Source organism: Catharus ustulatus, chromosome 2, assembly GCF_009819885.2.
Source record: "Catharus ustulatus isolate bCatUst1 chromosome 2, bCatUst1.pri.v2, whole genome shotgun sequence".
Lineage (NCBI taxonomy): Eukaryota > Metazoa > Chordata > Aves > Passeriformes > Turdidae > Catharus > Catharus ustulatus.
In genome coordinates this window covers 50004394-50017201 of record NC_046222.1, presented here as the reverse complement: position 1 = coordinate 50017201, position 12808 = coordinate 50004394, and the positions used below count along the sequence as shown (strand labels likewise).

General features: G+C 46.2%; 2 protein-coding genes across 2 annotated transcripts in view; both read left to right on the top strand.

Annotated features, from left to right (window-relative positions):
• Positions 1 to 2997: 2997 nt before the first annotated feature.
• AMER2 (APC membrane recruitment protein 2) lies at positions 2998 to 7685 on the top strand. Its single transcript, XM_033052981.2, has 2 exons — positions 2998 to 3892; positions 4067 to 7685. The coding sequence occupies exons 1-2, from the start codon at positions 3088 to 3090 to the stop codon at positions 4942 to 4944; spliced, it is 1683 nt and encodes a 560-aa protein (XP_032908872.1). The 5' UTR covers positions 2998 to 3087; the 3' UTR covers positions 4945 to 7685.
• Positions 7686 to 7736: 51 nt separating this feature from the next.
• LOC116992882 overlaps positions 7737 to 12808 on the top strand; it is a 229940-nt gene continuing 224868 nt past the window's right edge. The window contains 1 exon segment of the mRNA XM_033052980.2: positions 7737 to 7874. Coding sequence (XP_032908871.1) covers positions 7737 to 7874 — 138 coding nt within the window.

The window sequence follows — 12808 nt, the reverse complement described above, 5'->3', positions numbered from 1 at the left end:
TGCAGTAGGAACAGCTCTCCCATCAAGGGTGGCTCATCTGCCCCTCTTCTGCATGTCATCAGGAGCTCCCTGCTGGCTCCCAGTCTCTCTGAGCTTTTAAATTAGAGCTCCTCATTTGTTTTCACTTTGCAAGGTGTCTGTCAGTCGTTCTTTCCTCTTGCTAAGCATGCAGAGTTACGTCATTTTTCACTGTCAGAAGCAGACTTCCATTTCAGACCTACAGAGATGAAGGGATGCCATAAAGAAATCCCTGCCATAATTCAGGGGACTGAAAAGCATGTCATAAGGTCATGATGAATCTGTAGATGTCTTCAGGTTAAAACAAAAAGATAAAAGGAAAAAATAGGAGTATTTCTTTTGTCATCTTCAAAATTCAGTGCTTTACTATTTTCTTTTTGGAATGACTATCCATTTCCAGAGGTACTTAAAAATTATTTAAATAATGTTTTTTAAGGTGCAAAAAGTATCAAAACCAAATTTATAGGAAAAAAATTCAATTTGTCAAAACCTTTCCCAAGTAGTAATTTCAGGTTGACTTCAAGTCACTTTCCTCCACTAACAGTGGTTTTTAAGCTGGCTGAAAAACAAGCTGAAAGTCCACTCTTTCTGTCATAGTCACAAATATTGACACAAAAAGAAAGAAGACACAATAAGTTGTTTGTTCCATACAGCTGTGAAGCATTAAGTCACCTCTCCTCTGCCCTTTGTATCTCTGTCTCCTTCCATTGGATCCAATGTTTTAAAGAAGAACGGGTGAAATATGGAGGATTGGTGAAACGTAGCAAAGCATCAGGATGAAAGTGCAAAGACTGAGAATTTGAGTCAGGTGGCCAAGTCTTACTTGTTAGCATTTTTACCCATTTTTTGACTAAGATAAACGAGCAGAGTTTGTTCTTTCAAATTTCAAAAGTATGCCTGGCTATTTGTATTTGCATTTTCTCAAGAATATTTGGTATTCTCTCTCTTTTATCAAGTTTCCTTCATCTATGTAAAGGACAGAAATATGACCAAGTAATGGGGAAACTCATGACATGGTACAATTGATGGATTCACATTCAAGGTGAAGAAGTTGCACCTCTGGGTCAAAGTTCTGGTCTGCCTCCTGTCTCTGTGGCTTCTGGGTGCTAGGCACGTTTACAAACTGTACTCTGTAAAATGGAACTCATTCTTCCTCCTCCAACCAGTATCTTGTCTTCTGCCTCATCTGTCCTTTCCTCTGTCTCTGGCAGAAGGCAGAAGAGACCTGTAAGTTGAATGATGTGCTCACTCATATTGCTCTTATTGAGCACTTCTAATTCTGCATGCAAATGGCACTTTTATACATGAACAGGACTAAATTCACTGGATAAATTATTCACAACAGATAATTCAACCTGCTCTCATGGGAGAGTGCGATGAATGTCTGATGATGTTAAAAAAACACCCAAACCCACAACTAATTCTTCCAGCCAGTGAAGTCAATGGCAAAGCCTTTTACTGACTTCAAAAGGAGCTCCATGCCAGTGGGCCCATACATGACTTCTCTTTAGTGGCACTCTCTTGCATTTGGAGTTTAAACCCAGACAAGTGCTTCTATTTTGAGGAGCCCAGACTAGTGCTGTATAGCACAACTGGGCTGCCAGGGCACAGGCACTGTTGTAGCTCTAGGTGAAAGCAGGTGTGCTCTGCAGCACTGGTGCAGAGCCACTGCCCCAAGCTGAAATCACTGACATGGGAGTTTAGTGAGTCTGCCAGGGCTGGTTATTTTGGCCATGGTTGTCTAGTTTAGAGAAAATGAGACTGAGAGATGACCTCTCCGTTCTCCACAGCATCCTGAGAAGTGGAGAGGTGTTGAGCTCTTTTTCCTAGTATCCAGTGACAGGATGCATGGGAATGATTCAAAGCAGCACCAGGGAAGGTTCAGACTGGACATTAGGAAGCATTTCTCTACTGAGAGGGTGGTAAACACTAAAACAGGCCTTATAAAGAGGTGGTTGATGCCCACCATCAGTGGCTGCTGTTTAAGAGGCATTTGGACAATACCCCTAACATCTTGCTTTGAGCTGTTAGTCAGGCAGTTGGGCCGGATAATCGCTGTAGGTTCCTCTCAAGTGCTCTGCTCTCTTCTATTCTGTTCTATTCTCGCCTGGGATAGATTTACAGCCAGCTAGGAGTTTCGTGGTCAGGGTCACACAAGCCACCCTGATGTGACTGGACGGCTGGCCATCATCCACGGTGGCAATTCGACGTGGACATGATTCGGGGGCCATGACTGCACAGTGGATGCAGGGACCGGGAAAAGCTTTGTGTGGGGGCTGCCACCGTGCTCCCCCTCCATGGCAAGAGAGGCGACTGGCCTGGGGCTCTGCCCCAGCTGCTTCCCCCTGATCCTCGACAGTGGGCACACGTGGCTACAGGAACTGCGGAGAAAGAGGGACACGGGGACGGTGCGAGTTGTCCTGGTGAGATGGGAGATGGGAATTCTCCCCCCGGGAGAGGGGGAAGAATTTAGCATCTTTTCCTCTGCCCCCGGGAGTATTTACGTACCGGGTTCGGTCCGTGTGTCCCATTTTCCCACCCGTCTGTCCCTGCCGTGTGGCGTACTTGCACCTGCAGTCCGCCACCACCCCCAGCGACCCCGGCCCCGCTTTCTGTCGGCGCTGCGAGCCCTTCGCCGCATCCCCCAGCCCAGGGCTTCAACCACGCGATGCCCGCGGTCCAGAGCGCGCCGCGACCGCGCCGGCGGGACACGGCGGCGATGCAAAGGCTGTCAGGAGTAAAAGCCGGGCTCGGGCCGCCCGGGCGCGGCGCCCTGCCGGGCACGCAGAGCGCGGCCGTGCGTGGGCGCGGGGCGCGGGCGGCGGGCAGGGGCCGCGTTATGTAAGGGCCGCGGGGCGGGCGGCGCTGCGGCGGCGCGGGGCGGCTCGGAACGGGCGGCGGCGGCGGTGGCGGCGGCGGGGAGAAAGCGGCTTATCCCCCTCCTTCCCTGCTCCGCCGGGTTGCCATGGAGACGGGCGGGCGGCGGCGGGGCTGTCACTGAGGGATCGCACCGCGCTCCGCGGCGCAGGGGAAGCCGCGGCGGCCGCGGCAGCAGCGGCAGAGGCAGAAATGGACTCGCACTGCGACTGTGCCGAGCCCCCGGCCGCCGAGCAGCCGTCGGGGAGGATTAATAAAACCGCCTTCAAGCTTTTCAGGAGGAGGAAGGCCGGGGCAACCATGCCGAGCATCTTCGGGGTGCGGAGCAGAGGCGGGGAGGGGAAGGGCGCCGGCAAGCCGGGGATGGTGCGGAGCCGGACGCACGACGGCTTGGCCGACGCCGTGCTGGAGAGCAGCAAGAAGGAGGAACCGGGCGGCGGCGAGCCGCAGAGCCGCGAGGCGCAGGAGCGGGCGGCCGGCAGCCTCGGCGGCCCCGCCGGCAGCGCCGTGGCCAAGTCGCACAGCTTCTTCTCGCTGCTGAGGAGGAACGGCAGGCAGGCGGAGGGCGCCGAGCCGCGGGCCGGCGGCAGACAAAAGAGGGGGCTGAAGGGGATCTTCAGCAGCATGCGGTGGCACAAAAAGGACAAAAACGGCAAGGAGGAGAGGGGGGAAACCTCGGACATCCCGTCCGGCCTTATCATGCCGGGGTCCCTGACCGCCAGCCTGGAGTGCATCAAGGAGGAGGCGCCGAAACCTTTGTCTGAGAGCCCGAGCGGCGCGGGAGACGCCGGGCCGGAGCCGCCGCGGGAGAAGCGCAGCGGCGAGGCGCCCGCCGCGGCCGGGGAGCCCGGAGCGGGCGGCGCGGAGCCGCGGGCCAGCAGCCCCCCGGCCCGGGAGGAGCCGCCCGCCGCCGTGCGGCCGCCCGAGGAGCTCAGCCGAGAGCGACCGGAGCCGGCCGCCCGAGAGGTTGGGACTGCGAAGGATGCGGCGATAACAGGTGACATTCCAATAACGACTATCCCCCCTGTTGAACCTCACTGTGATAGCGGTCAAGAGACGGCAGCCGCCCCTGACCCTTCCTCTGTTGATCCACCCTCAGAGCAATCGATTGATCGTATTTGTTTGATGTTTGCTGACGTGACTTCACTGAAAAGCTTTGACTCTCTTACAGGCTGCGGAGATATTATTGCGGACCATGAGGAGGATGTGGGCGGCGGGAGTGGCGTCTGCGAGAAGAGCACCCCCGGGCCCAGCAAGCTGGGTGCCACCAAGAAGCACCCCACCATGGTGGCCTACCAGGGAGGAGGGGAGGAGATGGCCAGCCCCGACCAGGTGGATGACACCTGCCTGCAGGAGTTCTGGGATATGCTGTCACAGACAGACGAGACTCAGACACAAGCGGGAGGAAGCGGAGGAGGGACAAAGAAGCCCGAGGGGCTGAAGGAAACCCGAGGTACTGAGGGGGCCCAGAATAGGGTAGTGGTGAAACGTGGTGGCCTCCACCAGATTGCCATTCACCTGAACCACAAAGAGGAGCAGAAGAGCAGGGAAAAGGAGCAGCACGAGGGTGTCCCAAACAGCGATGAGGGCTACTGGGATTCCACCACCCCTGGACCCGAGGAAGATAGTTCCACAAGCATCCAGAAGGAAACCCTTCCCAGGGATAGCTACAGTGGGGATGCTCTCTATGACCTTTATGCTGAGCCAGATGAGAACCCACCAGCAGGGCCTATAAACGAGGAAGTCCCCAGTGTGCCACGCTCCAAGCCCGTGTCTCCGATAACGACCGTGAGCTCACTGAAAACACCCTCAAGCACAGCGAAGGACTCCAAGATACCCATCAGCATTAAACACCTTTCCTCGCATCCCACCAGCCATGGAGCAGATGCCAGTAACAGCCACCATGTCGCACACCATCACCTGGCCAAAAGTGAGATGCACAGAACAAAAATCCCTGTCTCCAAAGTCCTGGTACGCCGCGTCAGTAACAGGGGCGTAGCAGGGACAACAGTGAAAACTGCCATGCACCAGGACAGTGCCAAAAAGTAGTTGGGTAAGAGGTGGAGACAAAGAGCGAAGTTCATGTGGGAGTCTGCATAGGAGGCCACAGATAAGGAATTCATTTTGCATCACCTGAAGAAAGTCACCTAGTAGGCTTCCTTTACTGTACTCCGTGGGCCTGCACTTCTGAGTCTCTTCTTACTAGACTGTACAGCTGAATAGAAAAAGTCAACTTCTTTTTGAGCACTTTTTTTTACATTTGTATCTTTTTTCTGCAACGCTAAACACTGGGGAGGTTCATTTTTACATGCCTTTCTGGAAACAGGACTTGGATTATGACCATCCTTCCTCGTGCAAAGCAGTGTCATGAGTTCTTCAAGGGAACAGAGCTACAAAAGGAGCGACATGAGAGGTTCTCCAATACACTTATCTTCTAATCATTTCTCGGGAAGGAGTAGAGGCTGGGTGCCTGGCTGGCTGTGGAAATGATGTTTGCTCCACAAGATGTTGGAAAAAATGCCAAGCAGAAAACGACCCACCTAACAGGTATTTTACCTGCTGTAGGAACGAGAACACTGCTCAGCAGCAGACTTGATTGACTTGTGTGCGGGAGATAAAACTAAGGAGTTAGGTGGACTCGTCTAACAGGAAAACATATTTTCGTTTGTCTGTCTGTCTGGTTGGTTTTGATCTGGTCTAATGTAAATGGGTAACAGAGACACCTGACATAGGTTCAGATGTTTACATCAATACTTGTCCGATAATGCTACAATCAGGTTCAGGGAAACATTTTACTAAATGCCAATATATACACACTGTCCACATTTATACAATAACTTGCTCGCCATGTGTAAATATATATGTGTTTTAGCAGATTTTTTATAAAAAAAAACCAACACCTGTCCTTATTATCTAGAGTTTAAGCAAGAGTTAGTTTTTATAGGTAGATAATTTTACAGTTCTAAAAGGATAGAACTTTGTGTAAGTACCTTAAATTAGAGAAAAACTCTGGTTTGTATGGGCTCATGCATCCCCAGATAAGTAAGTCTGAAGTGCTGATTTTATTCCAGTGGCACATTCCATGGCTCAGAGCTGATGTTCTGACTGCACTGCCACTGCAAACCTCTATTTTCAGGGGTTTAGACAAAGTTGCTCTGGGCTTAAACCTTACCGAGAAGGAACCCAGCAAAGAAACGTGTTTTTTAAGTATTATTTTTTAAAATATATAAAATTAGTTTTTGACTATTTAAAGAAAGTTTGGGTTCTCATTGCTTTTTATTTTCATTCTCAATAATGTCAGAATAATTTTACTTTAAGAGAGAAAAAAATATGGTAAGCTAGTGGTACATAAAATGGTCTGATGAGCTTGGATCTTAGGAGAAATATATTAATGGCCATGACATTTTTGAATAGTGGCTACTGTACATGGGCATTGGCAACATTTCAAAGAAATATAATAGGGGTTTAATGTGCCTGAGGACATATTTTTATGATACACTGAAAAAGCTCTAAAAATCACTGAAGTCTAAAGGTAAATGTTATGTATTTACAAAATATTTTGATATAAGTATTTAATCATCAGACCACAGTTAATATAAAATATATGCTCCAGTGTATCTAAAGAATAATTTACATTTTAAAAATATACATGTCTATATTATGCAGAGAATCCTAAATTCACATCACTGAAACTAATGGGTCTGATCTTATATAGCAGTTGGTTTTATTGTCTCTTAAATCAAAAGGAAAAAAAAAAGGAAAATAAATATACAGAATATACATTTGAAGGATATTAAGGTTGTAGGCAAACCATAAAAAACCAGGAAATACCATAATAAGAATTGTATATATGTATATGCATGATTCATGGTTCACTGGGGAAATGACCTTTAAAGTCATGAAGGTCAAATTGGCATCCAGTTTTGAAATTGCTGCAGAATTTAATACCGAGTTGCAGCATCCCAGTGAAAGTGTTAGTTTCCCTGACCAGCCCCTATTTTTCATGGTTTAAGAACCTTAATACACTTCAAAGAGGATTATTTTATGTTTCCTTCCTGACATGTACATGTGTGTTTCCCCATGTGCCCACTCACACCAATGTGTTGTACATATGCATGGGCAGCGAGCACGCAGCTCCTGGCAGGGTCCCTGCGCCAGCCAAGGTGCTCCCCGCGCATACTCACACTCGTGTGAGCCCTCCCACGCACAGTCTGGGGGCTGTGCTCCACATCTGCCTCCAAACACCATGGTTTCCTTTGCCTGAGAAAGGGATTTGCATTTGGTCTGACTCCACTTGTGCATTTTTGAAAGTCAAAGCTGAAACACCTCAAAAGGTTGTATGTACAGAACACAGAATATTATCCTGCTCCTCGGCCCTAAACATGACATTCCTTTTCCCCTTCTTTTGTTTTTGTTTGACTGTAAGGGGTGCATCTTTCCTTACATGACAACTCTGCAGAAAGATCATAATTCCCCATTTTGTTCTAAGGACAAATTGTGCTGAGAGGTTCTATAGGGTACTGGAAGTTGAGAGGGAGGGAGGATGTAGTGGTAGTACCATAACAACTGGAAGCACTGAGTACAGGCAGTAGGAGTAGTGCATCTTTAAACCCACTAGGAGATGCCAGCTGCCATCTCTACAGGACTTGTGTGTGTCAAACTATACATCATAGGTGTTTTGTTTGCATTGTGGCATGTCTGTATTGAGAAACCAAGTGTGACGCTAGACTAACTCCCTCTCACGTAACCACTAACACGAATCACCATTAAAATGCTTTGGCTTCCCTTCATTCTTCTCTCTCTCCTTTGTTTTCTGCCATGTTTTTCCCTCCATCCTGTGCATGGTGGCGGGCAGCCTCCTCCTTGGTGCTAACCCCTGGAGTGAGGAGCCCTGGGCTGCCGTGGAGCGTGGCTGGAGCACAGCTGCCCAGCCAGGTGCTCTGCAGCCACTCCCTCAAGCTTTCTGTCACATACCCACTGTAAGTACTCTGTGCAAATCTCTTGGCAGTTTGTTTGGCTGCTTGCTATGTACATATTTTAAGGACAATCATATCCTTAAAAGGAAAATGGGAAAGTAGCTGTTAGTAGGGTGTTGGTATTTCGAATCATTGCGACATGCTGACGTTGATTCAGGGTAATGGTTGTGTGAGAGTAAAGATACAATTTAATGTTCAAATTAACTTTGTGCTTCTAAAATTCACTTTTGTCTTTAAGCCATCTATGTTTTTTATTTCGAAAGGTAATAGAAGATCTAATGTTTACTAGGGCTTTCAATTTTCATACAAATATATTTGTATAATTCCACACAATACCTAAAACAATCATTGAAAGGAGGTTCAAAGGCTTTCTTTAGACCTATATATAATTCCTGAAAGATCCCTGTAAAATACTGTCAGATGCCTAAGAACAAACAGTTAACAGCTTGCTGGATTTAAAGGCTGAGACATAAAGAGGTAATAGTCCTGAGGCATTTTATGGTAGCCTGCATTCTTATTTATGTTATCCTGTTCAAGCATATATTTTCCTTGGCTTTGGTAGATATTGAGGTAGAAATGATGTTCTGAGTCCCAAAGATAACATTCCCAATGGTGTCATTGTTTTGATTTCCTTAAAGTATATTTTTCTTTATTTGTTTCATTTGTTGTTTGGTGGTCTGAATGATGCTTTGTAATTATCAGCTGTATGTCGTTCATAAAGGATTTTATAGATCAGGGCTTGAAATTTAGTTCTGTGTACTCTTTGCACTTTCAGGTCCCTACTGGTAAATTTTGTATGTTCTTAGAGTTTTTCTATATATTGCATAGTGTTTTATAGCTATCTACAGTGATTTCAGTGGTATACACTCCAGTCCTTTATATCAGAACAAAAGATTTCCTTTCAGTAGCATGAAATTATGCTTTTGTGGACTTGTTTTGTCACGATAGGAGCTAAGTTTCCTGTACTAAATGTGTGGCCTGCAACAGACATAAAAGGTCTTATTTTCCATGTAGTGCATATGCATTTTGCTCTTGCCAGTAACAGGACTCAAACATTTGTAGTAGATTTCAGAGGAAATTCCATGACTAGAATAAGAAAAAACTATCTTCAGTCTTATTCCGTCAATAACCAGCATTTTCTTCATCCACTGTGAATATCCTCACCACCATTCAGAGCAGCAGAGGACTGAATTTTAAAAATTTCGTGCATAGATGTACACTATGAAAATTAATTCACTGATTATTTTTTAATGAATCTTACTAAATTATTTATCTAAGCTAAGCGAATATTGCACCAAAGTCTTGAAACATCTGATACAGATGGCATTTTCAGTAAGATGCTATGAGTGCAGATGAGCCAAATTAACAGGCTTTGCTTAGCGAAGCAAAACCTTGCTGTTTCCTAAATTTGTAGTACTGACTGAGCTTGCAGATCAAAGGGAGCCATTGATTCTGCTGTGTGGCCATGCACCAAGGTTTTTCTTCCCCTGCTCTAATGGACTACTTTCAGAAAAGGCTTTTCAGGAAGATAATAGTATGAAAGGGACAGATCACAGTAACAATAGCCACTTACAAGACAGATGGTTATCCAACAGCCGCAACAGGGGATTCTAGGCAAGGTGGCCTGAAAATGTATTTTCATAGTTACTGATATGAAAGGCTGGGGCTTCTGTCTTGGAAAAACAAATTGACACCAACTCAAAGACAATGCAGAAATGAGTCTTGGCAGAGTTCACACATGATAGCTTCTGCGGGGTTTGTTTTTGCTTTTCATTTTGTCTTTTCTTTTTTCCCCCCTTTGTTTATCTTTTTATTATGGTGACATAACCCCACGTGTCCGAGCAGAACTGCACAACAGCTGACTCTTCTGAGATTCAGTGCTAAGAATACACTGTCAGCTGTCCCCAGTAGCCTGGGACTGGTTCCTGCTGAACATCCCTCTCTTCCACAGAGGGATGGGAGGGATGGGATGATAGGATTCCCTTGTCCTGAGTCCATGTGCTGTTTACTGTTAGCAGGAGGCATCTCAGTCTGTCTTGCTGTTTATTTTCAGGGGACAATTTATTTTTAATTTAACTCACATGGATTTTTTATTCAACATTAATTAATATATTGTCTTCCATGTGAGCATCTTGGGTAGGAACATTCAGCAATGATTTGGCGTTTCCTAGGTCCATTTCATGTACAGAGAAATGAAAGAACTTGTCATATGCAAAGGAATGATAGCTATAACCACTGGAGCCACATCATGGGGCCTTGATTCCTGCAAAAGCAGGTTAAAACTCTTCTTGCCTTAGAAGGCTTCTCCACCCAACAGTGAGTACTATTGCCTAGAATGCTTCCCCTCCCATGTCTCTCATTCCTTCTCAGCCATACTGCAGTTGCTTGGGAAACAGATTTTTGATCTAGCCTTCCAGCACTAGAAAAGAGGAGCTGCTGTCTCTGTGCTTCCTGTTAAGGAGGTCTTTGCTTCTGCTTCTTGGTCTTGAAAAAATTACACTCCCTCACAGTAAGTGGCAAAGATATTTAAAATGGCGATATCTGTTGTGTGATCTCATACACATGGGTGAGGATGCTGAGTGATGTTTTGCATAGCATGGAATACATTCCTCCACTTTCCTGTTGTGGACAGTTTAGTAAATGTAGCAGGGAAGCAGGTCACTCTTGTAGGAACGCCCAGAAGCTGTTTGCTATGGAGACTGTGCCCAGATTTTATCTTTGCTTTCCTTTTTCCTTTCTGCACATACTTAAATAAATAGAGCCAAAGTTGTAGTATAGAGAGGAAAAGGTTATGCACCTCACAGGGCAAGGAATTTAAACTGCCAGACCGAAAGACTTCTTGTAGCAATGGCTAAAAGAAGATTGCTTTGCCTACTTTGACATCACATCCAAGCAATGCTCTGCAATAAAAGCTAATCCAACTATGGCCACAAAGTTAGGAGACTGGCATTTGCCAACAGGACAATCTCCTTCCAGGGTCCAGTTCTGCTGTGGCAAAGCTTCCACTGACTCCACTAAGAACTGGCAGAAGTCCTTAATCTCTTAGTCTTAAGGAAATAGAAACTGTTTCTTAAACAAGTCTTCCTTTTATCTTTCTTTCTTTTTTTTTTTTTAAGATTAACATTATTCAGGTGTTCGTGCAGTCTTTTATATTACTGTGGAAGTGTTTTGACTGATCTGAATGCAGAGCATGTCTTTCAATTGTTTTTCATCTTAACAAGCTGCACTCCTGCACATAACTCCAGTGCTCAACATGTTTAAATTACAGCTAACACAATCACTGCCTCCCTTAATTTAACTCTTGATGGCAAAACCAGGACCACATTCTTTCCAGAGCTCTAAACCCCCTGCTTATTTTGTCATTGTTCATGTTTTCGATATGGTAACTAATGAAGCCTCCCTTTGATTATTGCACAGCCACATTTTAAATGTGTCATTAGGGAGAAGGTATGTGGGGACTTAATGGTAAGATCTTTAACAGACTTTTATTATTTCGGATGATGTTGCATCAAAACAGTTGCTAAATTAGTATCAGGTTATTTCCATGGGTTTTTTATGCAGAAGCATTGGAAGCTTTGAACATAATGGGCTTGTAAAAGAAAATTGGTTATATCTGTTTTGAATTAAGGCTGACCTTAAAATGTAATTCTTTGTTAATGGGAGCAGAGGGGAAGGTGTGTCCCAACCCACCTGCAGCCTTTGGACTGGGGGAGCAAGGCAACCCAAATTACTGGCAGAATTTGCTGTCTGACCATGTAGTGCCAGCAGAGGGGTGCAAGGTGTTGCCGTCAGCCCCAAGCAGCAGCAGGAAAAGGGAGGGCTGAGAGGGCATCTGGGAGATGGGCTCAAAGTGAGGCCTGGCCCTCTTGTCCTTGTGGGAAAAGAGTTACACATATGCCTAAAAATACCCTGTATCCTTTCTTCCTTGCACTGGTGCTCGGGTTGCTGTGTTGCACTGGGTGAGGAGCCAGTGTGAGTGTGGGTGTGCTGAAGCCCGTGCTCCTGCAGGGGACTACTGTGTGACTGCTCTCACCCACACCTGAGCAGTGCCCAGTGTCTTACTTTCTAAGGGCAGTTTCAGCACAGAAACATCCACAAATCCCCTGTAGCCCAGCAGTGGTCTATGGCATCTCACTGCTCTTCCACCCTCATTTTGCCAGGAAGATGCGAAGACCCAAGCCCTAGGCAGACTGGTGAGCTCTGGCTGCGCCCTTGCAGCCCAAGGACAAGTGGGGAGGGAATGTGAGATGCACTGTGCAGCAGCACCATGTACTAAGCAACGTTATCCTCCTTTTCTAAACGGAAAACAAGACTAAAGCTGTTGCTTTTTTGTGAAATTGAAATCAGTCCTCTACCATGGGTGAAATTGTAACAGCTAGACAATGTCTCATTCCACCAGTATTCTCTCTGAAATCAGTGGATCTGTAAGTGCTGTCGGTTTTTATTGAGTGAAGATCCCATAAGTGGGTTCCATCTGAATTTTCCCTGCTCTGTTTGTTAATAGACTCTCTCAGAAAAGTTCTGGTGTTGAAGCCTGGTGTTGTGGTGCTGTCAAAAGGGGAGATGAGGTATGAATGTGGATGATGGAAAATACAATAAACCTAGAAAACACAACAAGGCTTTAGTCTTTTATGACAGTCCAACTCTGCCTAAACATCATGATGTGCCTGAGAAAGGGTAGCAGGGACTGCATCAGACAAACCAATGCTCTCGTGTTTCCTATGTGCTGAAGGGGACGTGTGTCCTGTTGGAGGTCACTCAACCTGTTTCTATGAGACATGATACAGCTGACAGATCACTGTTAATTACAATATTTCCGTGTATTTTTTTGTGTCAGCCACCTCCTGTAAGGTAGCGTACGACCTATTTGAGATAATGAGTCAGTAAAGCCAGAACTCCCTGCTCTTCTCATCTAAAAAGTTTGGTAATAATCTGGT